This window comes from Cetorhinus maximus, chromosome 32 (genome assembly GCF_964194155.1).
Source record: "Cetorhinus maximus chromosome 32, sCetMax3.hap1.1, whole genome shotgun sequence".
NCBI lineage: Eukaryota > Metazoa > Chordata > Chondrichthyes > Lamniformes > Cetorhinidae > Cetorhinus > Cetorhinus maximus.
In genome coordinates this window covers 9,855,309-9,881,479 of record NC_135910.1, presented here as the reverse complement: position 1 = coordinate 9,881,479, position 26,171 = coordinate 9,855,309, and the positions used below count along the sequence as shown (strand labels likewise).

Here is a 26,171-nt window from a genome sequence, read left to right as displayed (position 1 = left end):
TTTCAAAAATAACTTGCTCTGCTGAGTCACCTACTGGCCAGAGTTTGTAACTATACTGTGACAGTTGACATAGCAAAATTGAATGGGAAATGTAGATACTGTGGCAAGTTACGTTGGTAACTGTTGACAGAAAAGGTGAATTATGGCAACAGGAAGTAACATTTGTGACAGGAAGTGTGCGTCCTTACACAAGATATCAATTGTACATTAGTCAACATTCTCTAGTATTTGACCTGAGTTTTTAAAGAGGATGAGACACTCGGAAAGGCATTTCAAATGAAAGAAACATGGATAACATTAACTCTAAAATTAGAGCTAGGCCATTCAGGGATAATGTCAGGAAGCACTATGTTCCTATGTTTCATTTAGATTATAGGTACGTTATTATATTTGCTGTTTCGAATTATATTTTAAATGTGTCATGTACACTGACTGACCTCCTCTGGTGTTGCACATAGGTAATTAGTCATAGTTCATGAAAGACCATTGTCTTTGTTAGAGAAGGACAAATGGTTGCATAACATGAGGGGCACCACTCCTCTCTGCATCAAGCATGAGGCCAGCCTCCATGAACTACCACAGACGGTGCAGGGTTTGTACCCGCGCCTTTGGTGTTTTTTTGTACTACACTCTAGCCATCTAGGCAACTGATCTAACCAACCCCCACAACATAACCCTACATGTTGCACATAGGGAATTCCAAATGTGCTTGGTTTTAAGATGAAGCAACTTTAGAGGTGGCCATACAGGCACAATTCTGTCCTTCACAGCTATGGTTAAGTGGGTAGTGTTCTTGCCTCTTGCGTCAAGAGACTGTGGTTTCAAATTTTATTTTTGGATGAAATGTCAAAGTTACACTATAAATGACCCATCTGCCCTCACAAGTGGCATTATTTTAAAGAACAACAGGATAGTCAACCCCAGGATCCTGGCCAATATTTTTTCAACCAACATTTCTAAAACAGATATCATTGTCATATTGCTGTTAGTAAGAGCTTGCTCCGTGCAAATTGGTTTGCTACATTACAACAGTGGTGTTACCCTTCAAAAAAGTACTTAATTGACTGTAAAGCACTTTAGGATTTCTTGAGGTTGTGGCAGGTACTATATAAATACAAATTCTTCTAAAATTATACATTCTGTCTTCATTTTTATACAATACCCTGATTCTTAAATTATTATTTAGCAATTTGGTTAAACTAGAGAAGCACAGTTACTTGCAGCAGAGCAGCTTCTAAGGTTATGGAGACACAAGATAGCACCATCGCTGTAGAATGCTGTAATTATAGTGTGATGCCTTTACATAGGCAATTTTCATTATAAATGTGAGCATGAGAATTTATAATGTAAAAACTGACAGAAAAATATGTAAAAAATGAAACAATGGGAAGCAAGGTTTTCCAGAAGGGAAGTTTGTGCAGGTTTTTGATTTTTTTATCAGATGAAAGATACAGATTTTACACAAATTGTGTCAGGTCCAGTAGGATGGGCACTCAGATCTTTTCAAACTTGTTTTTCTGTGCAAAAGAAAAAATTCTATGGACAGAATTTTGCCGTCAGCGACCAGGGGGCGGGGCCCGCTCGCCGAAGTGTAAAATGATGCAGGATGATGTGGGGCGGAACCCCCGACGTCATCCCGCCCCATTTAAGTTTTCAGGAAGGCGGGGGCGCAGCAAAATCAGCTGCGGACCCGCTGACCTGTCAATGGCCAATTGAGGCCATTGACAGGATCATTTAACCAATTAAAGGACCTGCCCATCCAACCTTAAGGTTGGCGGGTTGGCCAGGAGCCCCGGCGGCAAATACACAAAACATGAAACCTCATCCAGCGGCGGGATGAGGTTTCATGCAGGGTTTTAAATATTTTAATAAAGTTATTCTGTAAATTATGAACATGTCCCAACTCATGTGACATTGTCACATGAGGGAGACATGTAAGGGTTTTTTTTTTTCTCTATTTTTATTATTTTTCAAAGTCCAGGCAATCTCCCTGAGGCTGCACTTAGCCTCAGGGAGATGTGCGCTCTTTTGTACACATGTGCAAAAGAGCGCACTCTCGCTTTTAGGGATTCCCCGCCCCCCCGCCCGCACAGGAAGCACATGCTGGGCGGGCCTTAATTGGCCCACCCACATAAAATGGCAGTGCGGCCCGCCTCGCTGGTGGGGATCGGCTCCGCACCCGCTGGAGATTGGGTCGAGCCCATCCGCCCGACAGGCAGAAAATTCTGTCCTATGTCTCTTAGACCTAGAAGCACTCCTGCTCCTTCCAGCTCTTCATTCGGTTGGTTACATCACATGTAGACCACATTTTCTCCTGAACATAGTCCCACTTAGGTGGGCAATGGAGGAGAGACTTTAGAGGAATCATTGAGCCATAGATTCATTGCAGCATAGAAGGAGGCCATTCAGCCCATCTAGTCCATGCCAGCTCTCTGCAGTAATCCAGTCCATTCCATTCACCTATTCTATCCCCGTAAATGTGCAACTTTATTTTCCTCAAGCGCCCATCCACTTTCCTTTTGGAATCATTGATCGTCTCTATTTCTACTACTCTCATAATCAGTGAGCCTAGAACTAAGAACCAAGAAATTTTTCCTCAGATCCCTCTTGCATCTCTTGTCCAAAGCTTTAAATCTGCATCCCCCTATTCCTTGATCCATCAGCTAATGGGAACAGCTTTTGTCAACCTTATCTAAACCTGGCATAATCTCCTCAATCTCCTTTGCACCAAGGAGAACAACCCCGGCTTCTGCAACCTAACCTTGTAGCTAAAATGTCATCCCTGGAATCATGATAAATCTCCTCTGCAACCTCTTAAGACCCTTGCATCTTTTCCAAAGTGTGGTGATCAGAACTGAATGCAGTACTCTAGTTGTGGCCTAACCAGAGCTTTATAAAGGTTCAGCATAACTTCCCTGCTTTGTACTCAAAATCTTTATTTGTAATAAGGAGAAGGAAGTAATCAACTGTGTCAAAGGCTGCAGAGATGTTGAGAAGGATGACGAGGGGTAAAACACCACGATCACAGACACAATGAGCAGGATTTTACCGTCGGTGAGCGGGGGCCATTCGCCAACGTGTAAAATGACGCGGGATGACGTCGGGCGGAACTCCCGACATCATCCCGCCCCATTTAAATTTTCAGGAAGGCAGGGGTGCAGCAAAATCAGCTGCGTGCCCGCCAACCTGTCAATGGCCAATTGAGGCCATTAACAGATCAATTAAAGTAATTAGTGGACCTGACCGTCCAACCAAAGGTTGGCGGGCAGGCCAGGAGCCCCGGCGGTAAGTAGAAAAAACATGAAACCTCATCCACAGGCGGGTGAGGTTTCATGTAGGGTTTTAAAATTTTTAATAAAGTTTTGTTGGAAATTATGAACATGTCCCAACTCATGAGGGGACATGTAAGGGAATTTTTTTTTTTCTATTTTCAATATTTTTGCACGTAGAGCCGATCTCCCTGAGGCTGCACTTAGCCTCAGGGGGATGACTGCACTCTTTTGTGCGCATGTGCGAAAGAGTGCACTCTCGATTTTAGGAATCCCCCTGCCCACACAGGGAGTGCACAGCGCTTCCCTGCGGATGTCATGCTGGGCGGGCCTTAATTGGCCCGCTCACGTAAAATGGTGCCGCGCCTCCGATCGAGGGCACCGATCGGAAGCGCACGGGCACGCGCCCGCCCATCAACTTCCCCCCCCGACGGGGGGAAATTTCAGCCCAATGTGTTCTACATTTAATATACAGTGTGCAGTTTAGTTAATGGTCCAGTTAGCTCAGATGGCTAATGTATGATTCAGAATAACGCCAACAGCACGGGTTCAATTTCTGTTCTGGCTGAGGTGGACTTGGGACCTGCCTCCTTGCCCTGCTGCTGAGAGTGCAAAGTAATGGCCAACCACTCCTGACAAAAACTGCCAAGAAAATGGCTCAGGAGGAAACATCAGCAGACAATGATCCATGGGCAGAGCACCTATGACATGACATGTTGACAGTTTAATTAATATAGACACTGTGTTCATTGGTGCTAAGCTCCTGATAATGTTGCACTGAATACAGTAGTACAGTTAACTATATACAGTATTTGGTACATTCATATAGTTAACATCAGTTATTATAATTAATATATGATGTACAGTATAATTGATACATGCAGTTCATTTTATATTTAAATATAAATCACAATATAATTAATATATATAGTGTATGTATGTTTAATATACTTCACGCAGTACTGCAGTGTATAGTGTATCTGATGTGCTGCTTGCAGTATGGTTAGTGCAAACTGCGTGTGGCTTATTTGTATACACAATATAGTGTGCTGCAGTTCTGCATCATTCATTGGTGCTAAGTTCTGGTAATATTACATTAAATACAGCAGTTGAGATAAATGGCATCACTTATTGCAAACACCAGAGGCTCCTATCTTTTGTAACATTTCACCTACATTCAGGCGCACAACAGTGACTGCAATTCAAAAAGTAATTGATTGGACACCTTGATGAGTTGATCCTGTTCTTTATCAATGTAGCTACGTACTTCCCATGAGGGTCCTGTCACTGCACCCAGTATCTTCTGGTAGAACAAAGAAGGCCAGATCCATGTGTGTGGACATGCATTCGCATATGTGTGCATGCTCATTAAGTCATAGAATGACACAACACAGAAGGAGACCATTGTGCCTGTGTGTGATCTTTGCTAGAGCGATCCAATTAATCCCATCTCCCTGCTCTATCTTCCTAGCCCTGCAAATCAATTCCCTTCCAGTATTGTATCCAATATGCTTTTGAGTGTTACAATTAAATCTGCTTCCACCACCCTTTCATTCCAGATCATAACAGCACGCTGTGTAACAAAATGTTTCCTCATGTTGCCTCTAGTTACTGACCCTCTGCCACTGGAAACAGTTTCTCTTTAATTTCTCTTATCAAAATGCTTTGTGCTTATTTGAGGGGAGGCAATGGTGTAGTGGTAAAGTCACCAGACTAATCTAGAGCCCCAGGCTATAGGAAGGTACACTAAATTAATTCCTGGGGTGGAGAGATTTTCAAATGAGGAATGATTATTCTCTGGAGTTTAGAAGAATGAGAGGTGACCTCATTCAAACATACAAAATTCTTAGGGCTTGACAGGGCAGATGCAGGAAGGATGTTTCCCCTGGCTGGGCAGGGAGGGGGTGGGGGGTCTAGAACCAGGGGACACAGTCTCAGAATAAGGGGCAGGTCATTTAGGACTGAGATGAGGAGGAATTTCTTCACTCAGAGGGTGATGAATCTTTGGAATTCTTTGCCCCGGAGGGCTGTGGAGGCTCAGTCATTGAGTATGCTTAAAGCTGAGATTGATAGATTTCTACATATTTAAAACATCAAGGGGTACAGGGATAGTGCAGGAAAATGGCATTGAAGTAGAAGATCAGCCATGATCTCATTAAATGGTTGAGCGGGCTCGAAAGGCTGACTGGCCTCCTCCTGCTCCTATTTCTTATGTTCTTATGCATCAATGTCTTATTAATTACATAGTTAAGGTTTAAATGGCAATTACATTGTTAAACAGGTAAAGGGTATTTGTACACCTAAAAATGGGGATAGCTGGGACACTGGGGGGGGGAGGTTTGGAGCAGTGTTGACTGTGAAATAAGTCAATAAACTATCTTCAGCAAAGAAAGCTACTGTGTCTTAGTTTCGGCTTCACTAACTGGCATGGATCCAGTTAATATTATGTTCTAATATTTATTTATTAAAACTCTTAAATCTCCTCATGTGTCTGACTATATGCTCACATGTGTATGTTTAAGTGAGTGTACATCCATGCCTACAATAAGTCTATGTGGACACATGAACATGCCTGTACCATAAACTGCAAATGTACATCGAGAATGACTTGTCTTCTGATTAACACTGGCCTGTTTTATTTTCTCTCTGCAGGGAGCAAATATTCTTATCAATGACAATGGAGACGTAAAATTAGGTGAGTTGCACAGGCAGACATATATTCTATTATATTCTACCTTTCATCAACAGTCCCACTGAAGTAACAGTATGATTCAGATATAGTAAAGCTCCCTCCATACTGTCCCAGTGAACACTACTTGGACAAGTACAGTACAAGTTAGATACAGAGTAAAGTTCCCTCTACACTGTCCCCATCAAACACTCCTAGTGCCTTCCACACTGGATTGTTACAGATTTGTTAGTGACTGTAGATCGTGTCAGGTCGAGGGAAAGGTGGTAAGGGACTAGGCAAAAGCAGAGCCAAGCGGCACCGCAAAGTGCTTCGCGATAATATCCAGGGTATTACAAAGCCGGCCATTCACCACCTGGCTCGCCGTGGGGGCATCAAATACATCTCTGATCTAATATACAAAGAGGTTCATGGAGTTCTTGAAGTTTTCCTCAAAAATGTTGTCAGGGACTCGGTCACCTACACAGACCATGCCAAGTACAAGAGGGTGACGGCCACGGATGTGGTGTACGCACTAAAGCGCCAGGGCGGACCATGTACGGCTTCGATGGTTGAAGATAGTTTAAGAAAGATAGTGTACCCATTTGTGGGTGAGCCAATGCCCATCACCCGTTTTAACAATGCGGTTGTCTTAACAATGTAACTGCCATACAAAGTAATTGGCAGTCAACAAGAAGATTGTTACTGGACATTGACAATGTAATTACTGATACACGGACAGGTACAGCATCAGTTAAATACAGAGTAAATCTCCCTCTACACTGTCCCCATCAAACACTCCCAGTGCACGTACAGCAAAGGTCAGATACAGAGTAAATCACCCTCTATCCTGTCCCCATTAAACACTCCTGGGCAGGTACAGCACAGGTTAGATGCAGAGTAGAGCTCCCTCTCCACTGTCCCATCAAACAATTTTGGGCCCCCTGCGTGCTGATCAGGAGGTGATTACCCCAGGAAAATCAAGGCTTGCAGTCACAAGTCTGAACTAATCTATGATTTGTGTTGACCATCAGAATTGACGGTGGGGGATTTTATGCTAGTAACTCCAATTCATAAAATCTACCCTTAAATCTGCATTATTTTCATTGTCTTTCTGAAAGACAGTTTTGAAAGCAGTTTAAAAGTCAAACCAGGGCCCAATCATTTATAAGGTTACCCTCATCAGTGAGTTCATGACCTGGCGGGTCATCTAACAGCTGAAGCCATAGGGTGTGAATGAAACAGAAAATAATTAATCAGCAGCTTTTTCAAATGAGGTGGTCAGGTGCTTGGTCAAACAGCAGTTAAACTTTGTCTTTGACAGTGAGAAGAACGTGGGAGCAAGTTTCTGTACAGCCTACTATTGGAGAAAGTACATCAAATTTATAATACAACTACTCTATGCCAGTGCTTATGCATCCGCTCACCCGTTTTTTATCTAACCCCATCCATATACCCTTCTATTCCTTTCTCCCAATCTAGAGGCAAGAGTGCTGCCAGCTAAGCCACAGCAATGCATTCCCATTTTTTGCCTTAAGCACACCTTGTGGTAGCGAGTTCTATATTCTCACCACTCTCTGGGTAAAGATGTTTCTCCTGAATTCTCTATTGGACTTATTAATCTTATATTTATGGCTGTTAGTTTTGGTTTACCCTGCAAGTGGGAAACATCTCCACATTCACCCTACCAAACATATGAACATAGGAAATAGGAGCAGAGGTAGGCCATTTGCCCTTCAAGCCTGCTCCACCATTCAATAAGATCATGGCTGATCTGTTGGTGTTTCAAATTTACATTCCCATCTACCTTGATAACCTTTGATTCCCTTGCCTAACAAGAATCTACCTCTGCCTTAAAAATATTCAATGACCCCGCCTCCACTGCCCTCTGAGGCAGAGAGTTCCAAAGTTGCACAACTCTCTGAGAGATAAAAATTTTCTCCTCACCTAAAAGGGTAGCCCCTAATTTTAAAACAGTGCTCCCTAGTTCTGGACTCGCCCACAATAGGAAACATCCTTTCCACATCCACCTTGTCGAGACCATTCAGGGTCTTTTATACTTCAATCAAGTCACCCCAGTAGACTCAAGTCCAGCCTGTCCAACCTTTCCTCATCAGACAACCCATTCATTCCAGGTATCAATCTAGTAAACCTCCTCTGAACCACCTCAAACACATTTGCATCCTTGCTTAAATAAGGAGAACAAAACTGCAGACAGTATTTGAGATGTGGTCCCGCAAATGCCCTGCATAACTGAATCATACTTTTTTGTTCAGTTCCTCTTGTAATAAAGGATAACATTCTATTAGGCTGCTTAATTACTTGCTGTACCTGCATACTAACTTTTTGTGAGTCATGCATTAGAACACCTAGATTCCTCTGCAGCTCGGAATTCTGCAGTCGTTCTCTATTTAAATAATACTCTGCTTTTTTATTCTTCCTGCCAAAGTGAACAACTTCACATTTTTCCACATTATACTCTATCTGCCAGATTTTTGCCCACTCACTCAACCTATCTATATCCTCCTGAATCCTACTTACATCCTCTTCACAAACTACTTTCCTACCTATATTTGTGTCCACTGCAAATTTAGCTGCCATGCCTTCACTCCCCTCATCTAAGTCATTGATATAAATTGTGAAAAGTTGAGGCCCTAGCACAGACCCCTGTGGGATTCCACTTGTTATGTCCCGCCAATCAGAAAAAGACCCATTTACGCAAACTCTCTGTTTTCTGTCAGCCAGCCAAACTTCTATTCATGCTAATAGTTACCCCCTACACCATGAGCTTTTATTTTCCACAATAACCTTTGATGTGGCACCTTATCAAATGCCTTCTGGATATTCAAGTACAGTACGTCTACAGGCTCCTCTTTATCAAGAGCACGTTGTTCCTTCAAATAACTCCAATAAATTGGTTAAATATGATTTCCTTTTCACGAAGCCATGCTGACTCTTCCCGATTACCTTGAGTTTTTCTAAGCGCCCAGCTATAATCTCCTTAATGTTCGATTCTAACACCTTCCCTATGACAAATGTCAAGTTAACTGGCTGAAAGTTCCCTGTTTTCTGCCTCCCTCCCTTCTTGAATAGAGGGATTATATTTGTTACTTTCCAGTCTGGTAGAACCATTCCAGGATTTAGAGAAGATCGGAAAATTAAAACCAACGCATCTACTAACTCATTAGGCACCTCTTTTAAGACCCTTGGATGACGTCCATCAGGACTCGGAGGCTTGTCAGCCACAGCTACATCAGTTTGCTCAGTACCACTTCCCTAGTGACTGTAATTTCACCAAGTTCCTCTCTCCCTTCTATCTCCGAATGTTTTTTGTATCCACTATAGTGAAGACAGAAGTAAAATGTTTGTTCATTTCATCCGTCATTTCCTTATTGCATACTATTAACTCCCCATTCACACTCTCTAGAGGAACAGCACTCACTTCACTTACTTTTTTCCTTTTTAAATACCTGTGGAAACTCTTGCTATCCATTTACATTTCTAGCTAGCTTCCTCTCATACTCTAATTTCCTTCTCCTGATTGACCTTTTAATCATTCTTTGCTGTTTGTTATATTCTGACCAATCATCTGACCTGTCACTCATCTTTGCGCAGTTATATGCTTTTTTTCCTTAAGTTTGATGCTTTCCCTAACTTCTTTAATTAACCACGGATGGTGGGTCCTCCCTTTAGAATTTTTTTTCACAGTAGGAATAAACTAATTCTGTGGATTCTGAATTGTCACCTTAAATGTCTTCCCCTACTTCTATATTGATCTACCCTCTAGCCTAGTATCCCAGTTCACTTCAGCTGGCTCATCTTTGATGCCCACATAGTTGCCCTTATTTGAGTTTAAAATACTCCTCTTAGACCCACTCTTCTCCCTTTCAAACTGGATGTAAAATTCAATCGTATTGTGGTGGCTGCTACCTAGGGGTGCCTTTATTTTGAGGTTAATAATTAATTGGTACACAACACCAAGCCTAATATAACCTGCTCTCGGGTTGGGTCCAAAACATGCTGCTTTAAGATACTATCTCGAAAGCATTCTAAGAACTCATCATCCAGGCTACAACTGCTAATCTGATTTTTCGAGTTTATATGTAGATTAAAATCGCCCATGATTATAACCGTCTCTTTGTCATAAGAACCAAATACTTCTTCTTGTATACTTCGTCCTACATTGTGGTTACTGTTAGGTGCCCTGTAGACTACTCCCAATAGTGATTTATTTTCTCCACTATTCCACATCTCTACCCAAACTGATTCTACATCCTGATCTCCTGAACCATGGTCATCTCTAACTATTACACCAATGCCATCCTTGATTAACAGTGCTACCCCTCCATCTTTACCTAACTTCCTATTCTTCTTGAATGTCATATACCCATCAATACTCAGGACCCAATCCTTGTCATCCTGCAGCCATGTCTCCGTAATGGCTATCCGTTCACATTTATTTATTTCAACATGCGCAATCAATTCATTTACTTTGTTATGAATGCTATGTGCATTCAGATAGAGGGTAGAATTTTTAGGTGGGTGTGTGGGCGGTGCGCAGCCCGCTCGAGTATAAAATAGCACATGATGATGTTGGGTGCTCGCAAGATATTTAGGTCAGTGGGCACGCGCAAAAGTTGGAACTGCCGACAATTAAGCCCATTAAAGTTCCAATTGTCCCTGAATTTTCGTGGTCCGTCCAACCTTACAGTTGATGTACAGGCGATCTGTCAGGCGGTCTTTAGATTTTTGATGAAACCTCATCCAAGGGCAGGATGAAGTTTCCATTATTAAATTTTTTAAAATGAAAATGTATGGACAGAATTTTCGTCATGTATATGTTCAGGTGACTGATTCTGACGTGTGGACATTTTTTTTCCGGATTTTAAATTGTTTATTTATTGGTTTTAAATTCTTCAGCTCCCTGAGGCAGCTCTTTGCCTTCAGGGAGCTTTCATTCTGCGCTCCCCGCGCCCGCACTTACGTCAGTGCCCACCCTCCTCCCGTCTCCACCCTGGCAGCGCTGAGCATTTCAGCGCTTGTTTCATGCTGGATGACCGTTAATTGGCCAGCCAGAGTGAAATTGCGGCCGTGGACTGATCATGGGCAGCAGTCCGTTCCCCAGCCACTCCCAAGCCTGCTGATCGCACCCACATACCAACCTAAAAATCTAACCCAGAGCCTTTAGTTTTGTCTTTTTGTTATCTTTGTAACATCTCACCTTGATTGTTGCTGCACTCTTAGTTTTTTTTTCTCTCTGTCCCCTTCTGCCATTCTCTGACCATCATTTCCCATATTGCTCTTTTGCTCTCCTGCCTTGACTCTTCACCTTGATTTGATACATCTACCCAAACTTGATCCCTCCTCTCCTTTTGTTTAGTTTAAAGCCCTCTCTACTTCCCTAGTTATGTGGCTCGCTAGAGCATTGGTGCCAGCACAGTTCAGGTGTAGACCGTCCCAATGGTACAGCCCCCACTTTCCCCAGTACTAATGCCAGTACTGCACAAACATGAGCTCACTTCTCCCTCAGCAGTCTTTGAGCCACGCATTAATTTCCCTCATCTTATTTTCCCTATGCCAATTTGCACACGACCTCAGGTAACAATCCACAGATAATAATCTTTGAGGTTCTGCTTCTTAATTTGGTGCCTCGCTCTTCATACTGGTTATGCAGAACCTCTGTCCTTGTCCTGCCTATGTTGTTGGTACCTATATGTACCACAACAACTGGATCCTCCCCCTCCCACCGTAAGTTCCTCTCCAACCCTGAGCAAATGTCCCAAACCCTGGCATCGGACAACAGAGCATTGTGGACTCTCGCTCTTTTGCTTCAGAAAACAGTGTCAATCCCCTCACTATACTGTCCCCTACTACAACTACATTCGTTTTTGCTCCCCCCCACCTCCCCCACTGCCCCCACTCGAATGGCTTCCTGTACCATGGTGCCATGGACAGTCTGCTCATCCACCCTGCTGCAGACTTTGCTTTCGTCCACACAAGCAGCAAGCACCTTGTACTTGTTTGGCAGTTGCAAAGTCTGAGGCTCCTCCGCAACTATCTGCTCGGTCCCTTTACCTGCCTCACTCACAGGTCACATCCTCCTATCCCTCATTGCTGCCTAAAACAGACGACCCTATTCTAAGAGGTGTGACCGTCTTCTGGAACAAAGGGCCGAATCTTCTGTTTGGCGTGCGGGGGCAGGCCCCACATGCCAATGCGTAAAATGACACACGGTGTCGTCGGACGTGTGTGCCAACATCACTGCATGTCATTCTGACCTACCATTCGGCGGGCGCACACTGGAGTCAGCTGCGCGCCCGCCGAACTGTCAAAGGCCTGTTAAGGCCATTAATAAAACAATTAACCCAATTGAGAAAGCTGCCTGTCCAACCTTAAGGTTGGCGGGCAGGCAAAGAGCCCAGGTGGCCTTCGCGTTTTTCATGAAACCTCATCCACGGGCGGAATAAGGTTTCATGAAGGATTTATTAATGGAATAAAAATGTTTATCAAAATCCATAAACATGTCCCAGCTCAAGTGACACTGTCGCATGAGGGGACATGTCTGAATAATTTTATCTTTTCTTTCTTTTACAACTTTACAACTGCACTTAATCTCCCTGAGGCATGGAGTTGCCTCAGGGAGATTTCTGCGCTCTTTCATGCGCATGCGCGAAAGAGTGCAGGCCTCAACTCTCCCTCCTCCTCCCACCCGCACAGGTAGAACTGAGGGCACGCGTCACTCTGGGTGGGCCTTAATTCGCCCGGCCACATAAAATGGCCGCTTGCAGCCGATCGCGGGCAGTGATTGGCTCCGCGCCTGCTCCCAACTGGCCCGCCCAGCGGGGAGAAAATTTTCCCCAAAATGTCCAGGTATTTCTCTGCCTCCCTTATGTTGCGCAATGTCTGCAGTTCAGCTTCCAGATCAATAATCCTGATCTGGAATTCCTCTAGGTTCTTACACTTTCTGAAGACGTGTTTGCACTGGATCACCTTAACATCCAGAAATGCCTTCATTCCACAGCTGCAGCATAATACTTGTCCTGCCATTGTATTTTTATGCTATTTAGTTAATTAACTTAGAATAATTCCTATGTAAACTACAATTTACTGTGCTTATTTAAAGCTAGTACTGCCTAAAACTAAAAGTTATACATTACTCAATTACACAGGTATGCGTTTTAGGTATTTATTTTAATTTATTTTATTTTAAAATTTTAATTACTTTTATTTATTTTATATTTATTTTTTAAATTTTTATTTATTTTAATTAATAAACCCTACTACTCCCAATCAGCTTTACTCCTACTATAAAAACCTTTTTATGAAGAAAACCTTAGTTACCAATAAATTATACCAGTGTTTAAAAGATAAATAAGCAAAACAGGTCCCTCTATGTACTTTTTCTAAGGTGGAAGAGTTCTGTTAAAGAGTCATACGGACTCGAAACACTAACTGTGTTCCTCTCCGCAGATGCTGTCAGACCTGCTGAGTTTTACCAGGTATTTTTGTTTTGGATTTCCAGCATCCACAGTTTTTGCTTTTATCAAACGATTTTCTGAAGTTGGAGTAGTACTAAGGGAGCTTTAGTCAGAGTGCAACCATGCTGTATCTCTGAATCATCCAGCCTGCAGGCTCCAGGGCTGCATGTGACCCCCTGAACCCTGACTCCTGGCAATCAAGCATTCAAAGCCTGACCAACCCATTGCTGTTTGTTTTACACACAAGAACGACTTGCATTTCTATAGCGAAACCTATCACAGTTTCAGGACATCCCAAAGTGCTTTTCAGCCAATAGAGTACTTTTTGAAGCATAGCCACTGCTATAACATAAGAAACACAGCAGCTAATCTGTGCATAGCAAGATTCCACAAACAGAAATTTGATAATCTGTTTTAGATGTTGTTTGAGTGATAAATATGCATAGAATCGTAGAATCTTACAGCACAGAAAGGGACTATTCATCCCTTGCTGCTTGTGCCAACTCTTAGAAAGAGCTATCCAACAATATATTAGTATAGACCCTGGATTTTTCCCCATAACTCTGCAAATTAGTTCTTTTTAATTACATGTCCAATTGCCTTTTTAAAATTCCAGTGGAATCTGCTGCCATCACCCTTTCAGGTAGTGCATTCCAGATTATAACAACCCTCTGTGTGGGGAAAAAATAATTTTCCCTTTAGTTCTTTTGCCAATTATTTTAAATCTGTAACATCTGGTGACTGATCCACTTGTCAGAGGAAACAGTTTCCGTACTTGCTCTATCAAAACCCCTCATAATTTTGAATACCTCTATGCATTCTTAACCTTCTCTGCTCTAAAGAGAACAATCCCAGCTTCTGCAATCACTCTACATAACTGAAGTTCCTTTTACTTGGTACCATCCTAGTGAACGATCTCTGTATACTCTCCAAGGCCTTGACATCCTTCCTAAAGTGTGCTGCCCAGAATATTGTTAGAACACTGGAGATTAAGATGACTGGATGGGACAGAGAAGATGGAAATAAATCAGTTCCAATAATGGAAGGGCCTACAAAGAGTTTTGAGCCTGTGGAATATACTTAAGAGTTGGTGATTGAAGCAGAGATCGTGTCAACGTTGAAGAGTAGGTTAGACAGGTGGTTGAAGGAAAGAAGGGGATAAAGGGATATGCTAAGAGAGTGACCACATGGAATTAAGATACTGCTCAATGGAGAATGAAAACCAATGAAAACCAACAAAGACTGGATGGGCCGAATGGCTGTCTCCATCTTCCATAACTCTCTATAACTTTATTGAGTTAGGCAGTACTAGGTAAGGGTTTCATTACTCAATGAAGTGGAACTGGATGGTAAACCATCACAACGGACATGTCTCTACACACTAATTCCACTAATATCACCCGTGGAGATCTCAGGACTCGCCTACTTTCCTCCCAGTCGAGGATGCTAATTCCATGACAGCATTCTCACTACATTTGAAGCTTGACCTTTGTAAAAGTCACCCACGCCCGTTGGAACGCAAGCCTGCTTTACTTTGTCTATCATTGAATGAGTCAGATCCAAGGGGTTACCAGGGGAACCCCCCAAGGCAGGGGAATCCCGCAAGGCTCTTCAAGCAACACTCCACAGCAGAGAATCACTGATGATATTTCACCCCAACACTGCAGCATGTTACCAGAAGCTGCCACCATTTGCAGCTCTCCTGTCCCTTTAAGGTGTAAAGTATATCTGAACTGTGCACCAGGAGCTTAGCTTATTCCCAAAAGTGTCAGCTTGGCTCAGTGGGTGTGCACTTTTGCCTCTGAGTTAGAAAGTTATGGGTTCGAGTCCCACTCCAGAGACTTTGGGCAGAATTTTGCCCTTGATGGGCGGGCTGGCCCCACTGACTCTGCGGCGGGTGGGCAGCCGTTCGCCGCCACCAAAACGGGCCCCGCCGCCATTTTAAGTGGGCGGGCTGCCCGACAGGAAGCGCTATGCACTTCCTGTGCAAGCAGGGGTGGGGGGGGGATTCCCCAACTGCCAGAGTGCAGCCTCAGGGAGAGCACTGAAAGTTTTTGAAAGTTTAAAAATAGAAAAATAAAAAAATTATTAACATGGCCCCTCATGTGACTATGTCACACGAGATGGGACATGTTAATAAATATCTCAGAAACTTTATTAAAGTTTGTTAAAACCGACATGAAACCTCATCCCGCCAGTGGATGAGGTTTCATGTTTTTTCAGAAGCCCGCTGGGGCTCCTGGCCTGCCCACCAACATTAAGGTTGGATGGGCAAGGCCTTAACTACCCTATCAATGGCCTCAATTGGCCATTGACAGGTCGGCGTGCGGACAGCTGATCGCGCTGTCCCCCCACCTTCCTGAATATTTAAATGGGGCGGGATGACTTTGTGGGTTCCCCACCCCCGATGTCATCCCGCGTCATTTTCGTGTCGGTGAGCTGGCCCCGCCCCCAGCTCGCCGACGGGAAAATTTCTGCCCTTTGTGTGGGATTTTCAATTGCCATTGGGCGTAGTGGGGGTACTTTGAAAAAAGCACTCCCCGATGGTGTGTCAATGCCCCGATGCTTCTGGGATGTGCTGGAATTTTCAAACCGAGGACGCAATGGGGATAGGGAGGGGGTGGAATTGGGAACTCACTCACATTGAATGACCTGTTTAGCTCCTTGAGAAGTTTGTTACTGGGCCAGGGAGGAGCAGGAGGCAAGTTTCAACTCATAAGTGGTCAAACCCAAACAAGCTGGTGCACATTAGTGCACAGCTATTGGGTTCAATGTGGGAAGCGGTTAAGTAATTTATTTTTACGATTAAAAATTTTTGGCACGAGGGAGTTTTGTACTGGAAAGGGCACAGTATCTTTCAGTTGACCGTTTGGCCACTCTAGTGCATGGTAAGGCTGCTGGGTCTCCAAGCTGCTGAATTTGCTCTTCTGCAAGGCAGTGGCGGGTGCCTTCATGGCTGCTGTCTGCTGTTGCCTCTGCAGGCAGCTCCCGCCTCCTTGCAGAGCTCAGCACCACTAATTTGGTACGGAACTTGCCGCCGGCCTAATTAGAGCATTAATATTTGTAGATTGCATTACATGAGCAACACAGATGCGTTGTAGGGTTGGGACCCGAAAATTATCTGGGCCTCGAGACCCTGGTTTGAAAATCAAGTTCTTTAACACAGAATCTGGGTGGACAGTCCCAGTGCAGTACTGAGGGTGTGCTACACCGTCAGAGTTGCCGTCTTTCAGATCAGATGTCAAATGCGGTCTCTGCTGCACCCATCAGGTAGATGTAAAATATCCCGTGACACTATTTCGAAGAAGAGCAGGGCAGTTAGCTTCGGTGTGTTGACCAGTATTTATGTCCCAATCAACATCACAGAAACAGATTATCTGGTCAATCTCACTGCTATTTGTGAGAGCTTGTAATGTGCAAACTGGCTGCAGCATTTCCTACAATAAATAGTGGCTATATATCATCACAAACCACAATGATTAAAGATCGGATGATCTGGTTTAGTGAATAAAATTGAGGGATAAATATTGGCCAGGACACATGGGGTAACTCCACTGCTCTGCTTCAAAATAATGCCATGGATCTTTTACAGCCATCTGAGAGGGCAGATTGGCCTTAGTTTAACATCTCAGTTGAAAGATAGCACTGCTATCTGTAGAACTCTGGGGTGTCAGCCGAGATTATACGCTCAAGTCTTTGGTAATTGAGCTCACAACCCTCTGACTCAGGGGTGAGGGTGCTACCATCTGAACTACAGCTGTCATCAGCATTATAGCAACAGCTACTGGTGATAAAGTTTGAGATACTTGCCTCCAAAAGACTGTGGATTCTGGAATAGTTGAAGACTGAGTCAGGTGCAATTTTATTCAGTAAGACAGGTGGATATAGTTCAGGTCAGCCATGATGTAACTGAGTGGTGAAACAGACTTGAGGGGCTGAATGGTCTACTCCTGTTCCTATCAGACGGTAAATTGAACCTCCATGTGCCTGTTCAGATGAATGTAAAATATCTCTGAAGAGGGGAGTTTTCCCTGGTGGGTTGGCAAGCATCATCAGCCTTGATCTAACAATGATTCAAAGGGCTGAATGGCCTCTTCCTGTTCCTAATGTCCTTAAAACACAATGTAGGATTGAAGAACATCTGGAATCACAAGAAGGGTAAAGCTTAGCTTACAGTTTTACACCAGAAGCCTTTAGTGATCATGAATCCATTTTTATAAGCTTATTTTTCCCTATCCTCGGAAGCGATTCTTGAAAAGTGTTCCACCTTTTCAAGGTGGAAACTGGAAGGTTTTTTAGTGAATTCACTGCAGATAAATCAGTAATGGCGACCCAGGGCCCAGATTCTAGTCATATTGTAGACAGAAGATTGAGGGAGAGAGAATCTCAAAAACGTTACTAGTTGTCTTGCTTTAAAAAATGAACGCCCACACAGTTGGGTAATACCACACAGACAGCACAGTGCAAGACGAAAACCTATGTGAACTTCTGACCTCAGTGAAATGAAAGCCTAATCTGGTGGGGAGAAGATGTGTCCCGTGTGTGAGGGGTAAGCCTGTCCTGGTTGTGAGATGAAAGGCCTGTTTTGTACGTGCAAGATAGGCCTGTCCTGGGTGTGAGTAGGCCTGTCCCTGGTGTGTGAGTGGAAGGCCTGTCCTGAGTGTGTGAGTAGAAGGCCTGCCAGGACTTACTCTGACTGTGAGAATGCCTGCAGTCCTGGCCATGAGGGGAAGGCCAGTGTTGGGTGTGAGGAAAGGCTGGGCTTATTGTGCGTGACACAGGCCTGTCCTGATTTTGAGGGATGGTCTGGGCCTAGTGAGCGGCCTGAGTGTGTGAGGGACTGGCTTGCCTGAGCTTCTTTTTACTTGTTCATGGGGTGTGGGCATCGCTGGTATAGGCCTGTATTTATTGCCCACCACTAATTGCCCTTGAGGAGGTGGTGATGAGCTACCTTCTCGAACTGCTGCAGTTCATGTGTTGTAGGAAAACCCACATTGTTGTTAGGGAGTTCCAGGATTTTGACCGAGCGACAGTGGGGGAGTGGCAATATAGTTCCAAGTCAGGATGGTGTGTGGCTTGGAGGGGAACTTGCAAGTGGTGGTGTTCCCAGGCATTTTATGCCCTTGTCTTTTTAGGTGGTAGAAATCACGAGTTTAGAAGGTACAGTCAGAGGAGCGTTGGTAAATTGCTGCAGTGCATTCGAATCTACAAAATAGGAGCAGAAGTAGGCCATTTGGCCCCTCGAACCTGCTCTGCCATTTAAAAAGATCATGGCTGATCTGATTGTGTTCGAATTCCACATTCTCATCCAACCCTGATAACTTCTGATTCCCCTGCCTTAAAAAATATTCAATGACCCCGCCTCCACCACCTTCTAAGGCAGAGAATTCCGAAGATGCACAACCCTCTGAGAGAAACAAATTCTCATCTCTGTCCTAAATGGGCGACCCGTAAATTTGAAACAGTGGCCCCTAATTCTAGACTCACCCACAGGAGGAAACATCCTTTCCAAGTACACCTTGTCAAGACTATTCAGAATCCTATATACTTCAATCAAATCACCCCTCACTCTTCTAAACTCCAGTGGAAACAAGCCCAGTCTGTCTAACCTTTCCTCATAAGACAACCCACTCATTCCAGGTATCAATCTAGTAAACCTCCTCTGAACCGCCTCCAATGTATTTACATCCTTCCTTTAATCAGGAGGCTAAAACTGCACCAGTATTCAAGATGTAGTCTCACCAAGTGTATAACTGAAGCATAACATCCTTACTTTTATGTTCAATTCTTCTCATAATAAAGGATAGTATTCCATTAGCCTTCTTGATTATGTGCTGTGCCTGCATGCTAACTCTTTGTGGCTCATGCACTGGAACACCTAGATCCCTCTGTACCTCAGAATTTTGCAGCCATTCTCCGTTTAAATAATACTCTGCTTTTTTATTCTTCCTGCCAAAGTGAACAACTTCATATTTTCCTACATTATACCCCATCTGCCAGATTTTTGCCCACTCGCTCCACCTATCTCTAACCGTCTGCAAATTCCTTACGTCATCTTCCACAATCTACTTTCCTACTTATCTTTATATCATCTGCAAATTTAGCTACCATGCCTTTGCTTCCTCATCTAAATCATTGATGTAAATTGTTAAAATGTTGAGGCTGCAGCCTGCAAGACTCCACCAGTCACATCCTGCCAAACAAACATTTATGCAGTCTCTTTTTTCTGCCAGCCAGCCAATCTTCTATCCATGCTAACAGGTTACTCCCTACACCATGAGCTTTTATTTTCTGCAGTATCCTTTGGTGTGGCACCTTGTCAAATGCCTTCTGGAAATTCAAGTACAGTACATCTACAGGCTCCTCTTTATCCAGAGCACTTGTTACTCCTTCAAAGAACTCCAATAAATTGGATAAAAATGATTTCGCTTTCACAAAACCATGCTGGCTCTTCCCGATTACCTTGAGTTTCCCTAAGTGCCCTGCTATAATCTCCTTAATGATCGATTCTAACATCTTCCCCGCGTTAGATGTCAAGTTAACTGGCTGAAAGTTCCGTTTTCTGCCTCCCTCCCTTTTTGAATAGAGGAGTTATATTTGCTACTTTCCAGTCTGATGGAACCTTTCCAGAATCTAGGGAACATTGGAAAATTAACACCAATGCATCTACTAACTCATTAGCCACCTCTTTTAAGACCCTTTTAAGGATGAAGTCCATCAGGGCCCAGAGACTTGTCAGCCACATCACAGCTCCATCAGTTTGCTCAGTACCACTTCCTTAGTGATCGTAATTTCACCAACTTCCTCTCTCCCCTCCACCTTCTGATTTACAGCTATTACTGGAATGATTTTTGTATCCTCTATAGTGAAGACAGAAGTAAAATATTTGTTCATTTCATCCACCATTTCCTTATTATCTACTGTTAATTCCCCATTCTCACAACACTCACTTTACTTACTCTTTTCCTTTTTAAATACCTGTGGAAACTCTTGCTATCCATTTTTACATTTCTAGCCAGCTTCCTCTCATACTCTAATTTCTCTCTCCTGATTGACCTTTTAGTCATTCTCTGCTGTTGTTTATATTTTGACCAATCACCTGACCTGTCACTCATCTTTGCACAGTTATATGCTTTTTTTCCTTAAGTTTGATGTTTTCCCTAACTTCTTTAGTTAACCACGGACGGTGGGCCCTCCCTTTAGAATTTTTCTTTATAGTAGGAATATACTAATTCTGAGTTTTCTGACATAGCCCCTTAAATGTCTGCCACTACTTCTCTATTGATCTACCCTCTAGCCTAGTATCTCAGTTCACTTCAGCCAGCTCATCTTTCAGCCCACATAGTTGCCCTTATTTAAGTTTAAAATACAGCACTTAGACCCACTCTTCTCCCTTTCAAACTGGATGTAAAATTCAATCGTATTGTGGTGGCTGCTACCTAGGGGTGCCTTTATTTTGAGGTCATCAATTAATCCTGTCACGTTACACAATACCAAGCCTAATATAATCTGCTCTCTGGTTGGTTCCAGAACGTGCTGCTGTAAGAAACTATCTCGAAAGCATTCTATGAACTCATCATCCAGGCTACTACTACTAATCTGATTTTTCAAGTTTATATGTAGATTAAAATCACCCATGATTATTGCCGTCCCTTTATCACAAGCACCAAATATTTCCTCTTGTATACTTTGTCCTACATTGTGGTTACTCTTAGGTGCTCACACCCCCCCCGCCAGCACCTATCACCCACCCCACCTGCATCTATCTCCACCCCCCCCACCAGCACCTATCACCACCCCCCACCAGCAAATATCACCCCCCCCCACCAGCACCTATCACCCCCCTTCTTTTTAGTGACTTCTTTCCCCTACTATTCCTCATCTCCACCCAAACCAATTCTACATCCTGATGTCTTGAACCAAGGTCATCTCTAACTATTGCACCAATGCCATCCTTGATTAACACTGCCATCCCTCCACCTTTGCCCAGCTTCCTATTCTTCTTGAATGTCATATACCCCTCAATATTCAGGATCCAATCTTTGACATCCTGCAGCCACGTCTCTGTAATGGCTATCAGATTATATTTATTTACTTCAATGTGCGCTATCAATTCGTTTACTTATGAATGCTACACACATTCAGATACAGAGTTTTTAGTTTTGTCTTTTTGTTCTCTTTGTAACATCTAGTATTGATTGTTGGTGCATTCTTAGGTTTTCTTTCTCTCTGTCCCTTCCTGCCATTCTCTGACCCTCATTTCTTATATTACTATTTTGCTCTCTTACCTCGTCTCTATTCTTTGATATGCCACATCTTTCCACATTTGATCCCTTGTCTCCACTATTTAGTTTAAAATCCTCTCTACTTCCTTAATTATGCGCTTCACAAGGACTCTGGCCCCAGCATAGTTCAGGTGTAGACCGTCCCAACGGTACAGCCCCCACGCTCCCCAGCACTGATGCCAGTGCCCCATAAACTGGAACCCACTTCTCCCACACCAGTCTTTGACCCACATATTAATTTCTATAATTTTATATACCCTATGCCAATTTGCACGTGGCTCAGGTAAGAATCCAGCGATTATAACCTTTGAGGTTCTGCTTTTTAATTTCCTGCCTACCTCCTCATACTCTCTATGCAGGACCTCATTCCTAGTTCTACTAATATCGTTGGTACTTACGTGGACCATGACAACTGGATCCTCCTCCCACTGCAACTTTCTCTCTAGCCCTGAGCAGATGTCCTGAACTCTGGCACCGGGCAGGCAATACACCATCTGAGCTCTCACTCTATGCTGCAGAGAAGTGTCAATCCCCCTCATAACACTGTCCCCTACTACCACTACATTCCTTTTAGCTTCCTGCACTTGAATGGCTTCCTGTACCACAGTGCCATGATCAGTTTGCTCATCCAACCTGCATCCCCGGCCCTCATCCAAGCAAGCTGAGAGAACTTCAAACCTTTTGGATAATTGCAGAGGCTGACACTCCTGCCCTCTGGGTCCCCTTACCTGCCTCACTCGCAGTCATACCCTCTTGTACCCTGACTACTGATCAAATCAAAAGATCCTATTCTAAGTCGTGTGACTGCATCTTGCAGTTCATACACACTGCTGCCACTGTACATCAGTGGTGGTGGGAGTGAATGTTTAAGGTGGCGGGTGGGATGCCAATCAAGCAGGTTACTCTGTCCTGGATGGTGCCAAGCTTTTTAAGTGTTGTTGGAGCTGCACTCATCCAGACAAGTGGAGAATATTCCATCACACTCCTGACAGCCTTGTAGATGGTGGACAGGCATTGGGGAGTCAGGATGTGAGTGACTCCCTGCAGAATCCCCAACCTCTGACCTGCTCTTGTAGTCACAGTATTTATATGGCTGATCCAGTTCAGTTTCTGGTCAATGGTAATCCCCAGGAATTGATAGTGGGGGATTCAGTGATGGTAATGCCATTGAATGTCAAGGGGTGATAGAGATTCTCTCTTGTTGGAGATGGTCATTGCCAGGCATTCATGTGGCACAAATGTTACCTGCCACTTATCAGCCCAAGCCTGAATATTGTTCAGGTCTTGCTGCATATGGACACAGACTGCTTCAGTTTCTGAGGAGTCACGAATGGTGCTGAACGTTATGCAATCATCTGTGAACATCCCCACTTCTGATCTTATGATGGAAGGAAGGTCATTGATGAAGCAGTTGAAGATGGTTGGGCCTAGGACACAACCCTGAAGAACTACTGCAGTGATGTTCGGGGACTGAGCTGATTGACCTCCAACAACCACAACCATCTTCCTTTGTGCTAGGTATGACTCCAAACAGTGGAGAGTTTTCTCCTTGATTTCCATTGACTTCAGTTTTGCTAGGGGTCCTTGATGCTTGGTCAAATGCTACCTTGGTGTCAAGGGCAGTCAGTCTCACCCCACCAATCAAGTTCAGCTTTTTTGTCCATGTTTGGACCAAGGCTGTAATGAGTTCAGGAGCAGTGGAGCCCAAACTGAGCATCAGTGTGTAGATCATTGTTAAGTGCCACTTTATAGAACGGTCGACCGACACTTTCCGTCACTTTGCTGATGATCAAGAGTAGACTGATGGGGCGATAATTGGCCAGGTTGGACTTGTCCTGCTTTTTGTGGACAGGATATATTCTACATTGTCAGGTAGATGCCAGACGTAGCTGTACTGGAACAGCTTGACTAGGGTCACAGCTAGTTCTGGAGCACATGTCTTCAGTACTATTGCTGGAATGTTGTCAGGGCCCATAAGCTTTGCAGTATCCAGGGCCTTTAGCCATTTTTATATCACGTGGAGCATGTGAAGGGCAGGCCCGGCCTGGGTGTGTGAGGTGCAGGCCTGGCCTGAGCATGTGGCGGGGCAGGCCCAGCCTGGGTATGTGAGGAGCAGGCCGGGCCTGGGCTTGTGAGGGGCAGGCCCAGCCTGGGTGTGTGAGGGGCAGGCCGGGCCTGGGTGTGTGAGGGCAGGCCCAGCCTGGGTGTGTGAGGGCAGGCCCAGCCTGGGCGTATGAGGGCAGGCCCGGCATGGGTGTGTGAGGGCAGGCCCGGCCTGGGCATGTGAGGGGCAGGCCTGGCCTGGGTGTGTGAGGGCAGGCCCGGCATGGGTGTGTGAGGGCAGGCCTGGCCTGGGCATGTGAGGGGCAGGCCTGGCCTGGGTGTGTGAGGGCAGGCCCGGCATGGGTGTGTGAGGGCAGGCCTGGCCTGGGCGTGTGAGGGGCAGGCCCGGCCTGGGTGTGTGAGGGCAGGCCAGGCCTAGGTGTGAGAGGGCAGGCCCAGCCTGGGCATGTTAGGGGCAGGCCAGGCCTGGGCGTGTGAAGGCAGGCCTGGCCTGGGCGTGTGAGGAGCAGGCCTGGCCTGGGCGTGTGAGAGCAGGCCTGGCCTTGGCGTGTGAGAGCAGGCCTGGCCTTGGCGTGTGAGAGCAGGCCTGGCCTTGGCGTGTGAGAGCAGGCCTGGCCTTGGCGTGTGAGAGCAGGCCTGGCCTTGGCGTGTGAGAGCAGGCCTGGCCTGGGCATGTGAGGGTGACCTACACTAAATTTAACATCACAGTTGCGCTAATGTATTAAGATACACAGCAAAAGTCATGCATGGAGGGAGGGAATAAATTAATAGATGAGGGGGATGAAATGATCGAGTGGAAATGAACGATGATGAGATCTCACTATTTTGCCGAGTGCTTCATTCTTTCTCTCTGTTTTCCAGCTGATTTTGGGATTTCGGCACAAATCACTGCCACCTTTGCCCGAAGAATGTCCTTCATCGGAACACCATACTGGTATGATAGTACTTTGAGTTTTGGGAAAGTTGCTCGGGGCACAAATTTCTACTGGGATGAAGAGGGGAGAGAGGATTTATTTTTCTGTAGCTTTGTTTTAATTTTGATTGGCAGTTTTTCCAAAACTGAGTTATTTATCCTTCAGCCCAACCAAAATGGCAGTTGATTAATCAGCATCTGGACCTCTGCTAATGCCTGCTGTAGAGGAAGAGGGGCGCCCAGGCCTCTACCATTAGCCCTTGAGGGGGTGTATTTTTAATATTTCAGTATCTTCCCTGTCACCTCTCGTATTCATTCGCAATTACTTCACCCTCACTCCACATTCCTCATACCTATTCCCTCATTATCTCACCCCTCTTATCCATTTTCCCATGACTTCATTCTATCCATTCTTCTATTGCACCGGGCCCTGATCCTTCACCTCTCTATCTGGCCTGGGTTTAACTCCAGAAGATTAACATGTACAAAAAGTGACTCGCTGATAAGTGTCTCTCTTGCTCCCTCTGTTTCGGGATCCTTCTGCAGGATGGCTCCTGAAGTTGCTGCTGTGGAGCTCAAAGGTGGTTACAATGAGCTGTGCGATATCTGGGCAGTTGGCATCACAGCCATCGAGCTGGCAGAACTGCAGCCCCCCATGTTTGACGTTCATCCTTTGAGGTGGGTACCGTTCGCCATTTTAATTAACTCTCATTGGAAGTGAAGGATCCCACTAAATATTTTGCATAGAGAGCTTTGCCAATCCGACATCTTGACGCATTGTTGTCTCCGTTGAGATCTCTTACAGTTCCAGGATGTTAATTCATGCTCTCTTCAAGACACTGTGTGTTGCATCTTTAATTGCCATTTCTCTCAGTTGGCACAGGCCGGTTTTTGGCAAAACACTTTATAAGAACATAAGAAATAGGAGCAGAGGAAGGCCATATGGTGCCTCAAGACTGTCTGGCCTACTCCTGCTCATATTCCTTAACTTCTTATGTTCTTAAGCCCTTCTAGCCAGCTCTGCCATTTAATACGGTCCTAGCTGAACTTCTACATCAACCTAAAACAAAAACAGAATTACCTGGAAAAACTCAGCAGGTCTGGCAGCATCGGCGGAGAAGAATAAAGTTGACGTTTCGAGTCCTCATGACCCTTCAACAGAACTGAGTAAAATTAGGAGAGGGGTGAAATATAAGCTGGTTTAAGGTGGTGGGGGGGGAGGTGGGTGGGGGGAGAGAAGTGGGGCGGGGGGGGGGTGCGGTTGTAGGGACAAGCAAGCAGTGATAGGAGCAGATAATCAAAAGATGTCACAGACAAAAGAACAAAGAGGTGTTTTTGTTTTGGATTTCCAGCATCCGCAGTTTTTTGTTTTTATTTCTACATCAACCTGCTTTCCCACCCTATCCAAACATTCCAGGGTTCCCTGCATGCCCAAGAAATCTGTCAATTTCTGTCCTGAATATGCTCCACGACTGAACATCCACATCTCTCTGG

General features: G+C 44.6%; 1 protein-coding gene across 2 annotated transcripts in view; it reads left to right on the top strand.

Moving 5' to 3' along the window:
* LOC144671386 (mitogen-activated protein kinase kinase kinase kinase 5-like) overlaps positions 1–26,171 on the top strand; it is a 154,760-nt gene that overhangs the window by 62,400 nt on the left and 66,189 nt on the right. For both annotated transcript variants that reach the window (XM_078533268.1, XM_078533267.1), the window contains exons 7-9: positions 5,922–5,964; positions 24,626–24,698; positions 25,224–25,355. In XM_078533268.1, the coding sequence (XP_078389394.1) occupies positions 5,922–5,964; positions 24,626–24,698; positions 25,224–25,355 (248 nt within the window). The remainder of the gene's footprint in view (positions 1–5,921; positions 5,965–24,625; positions 24,699–25,223; positions 25,356–26,171) is intronic.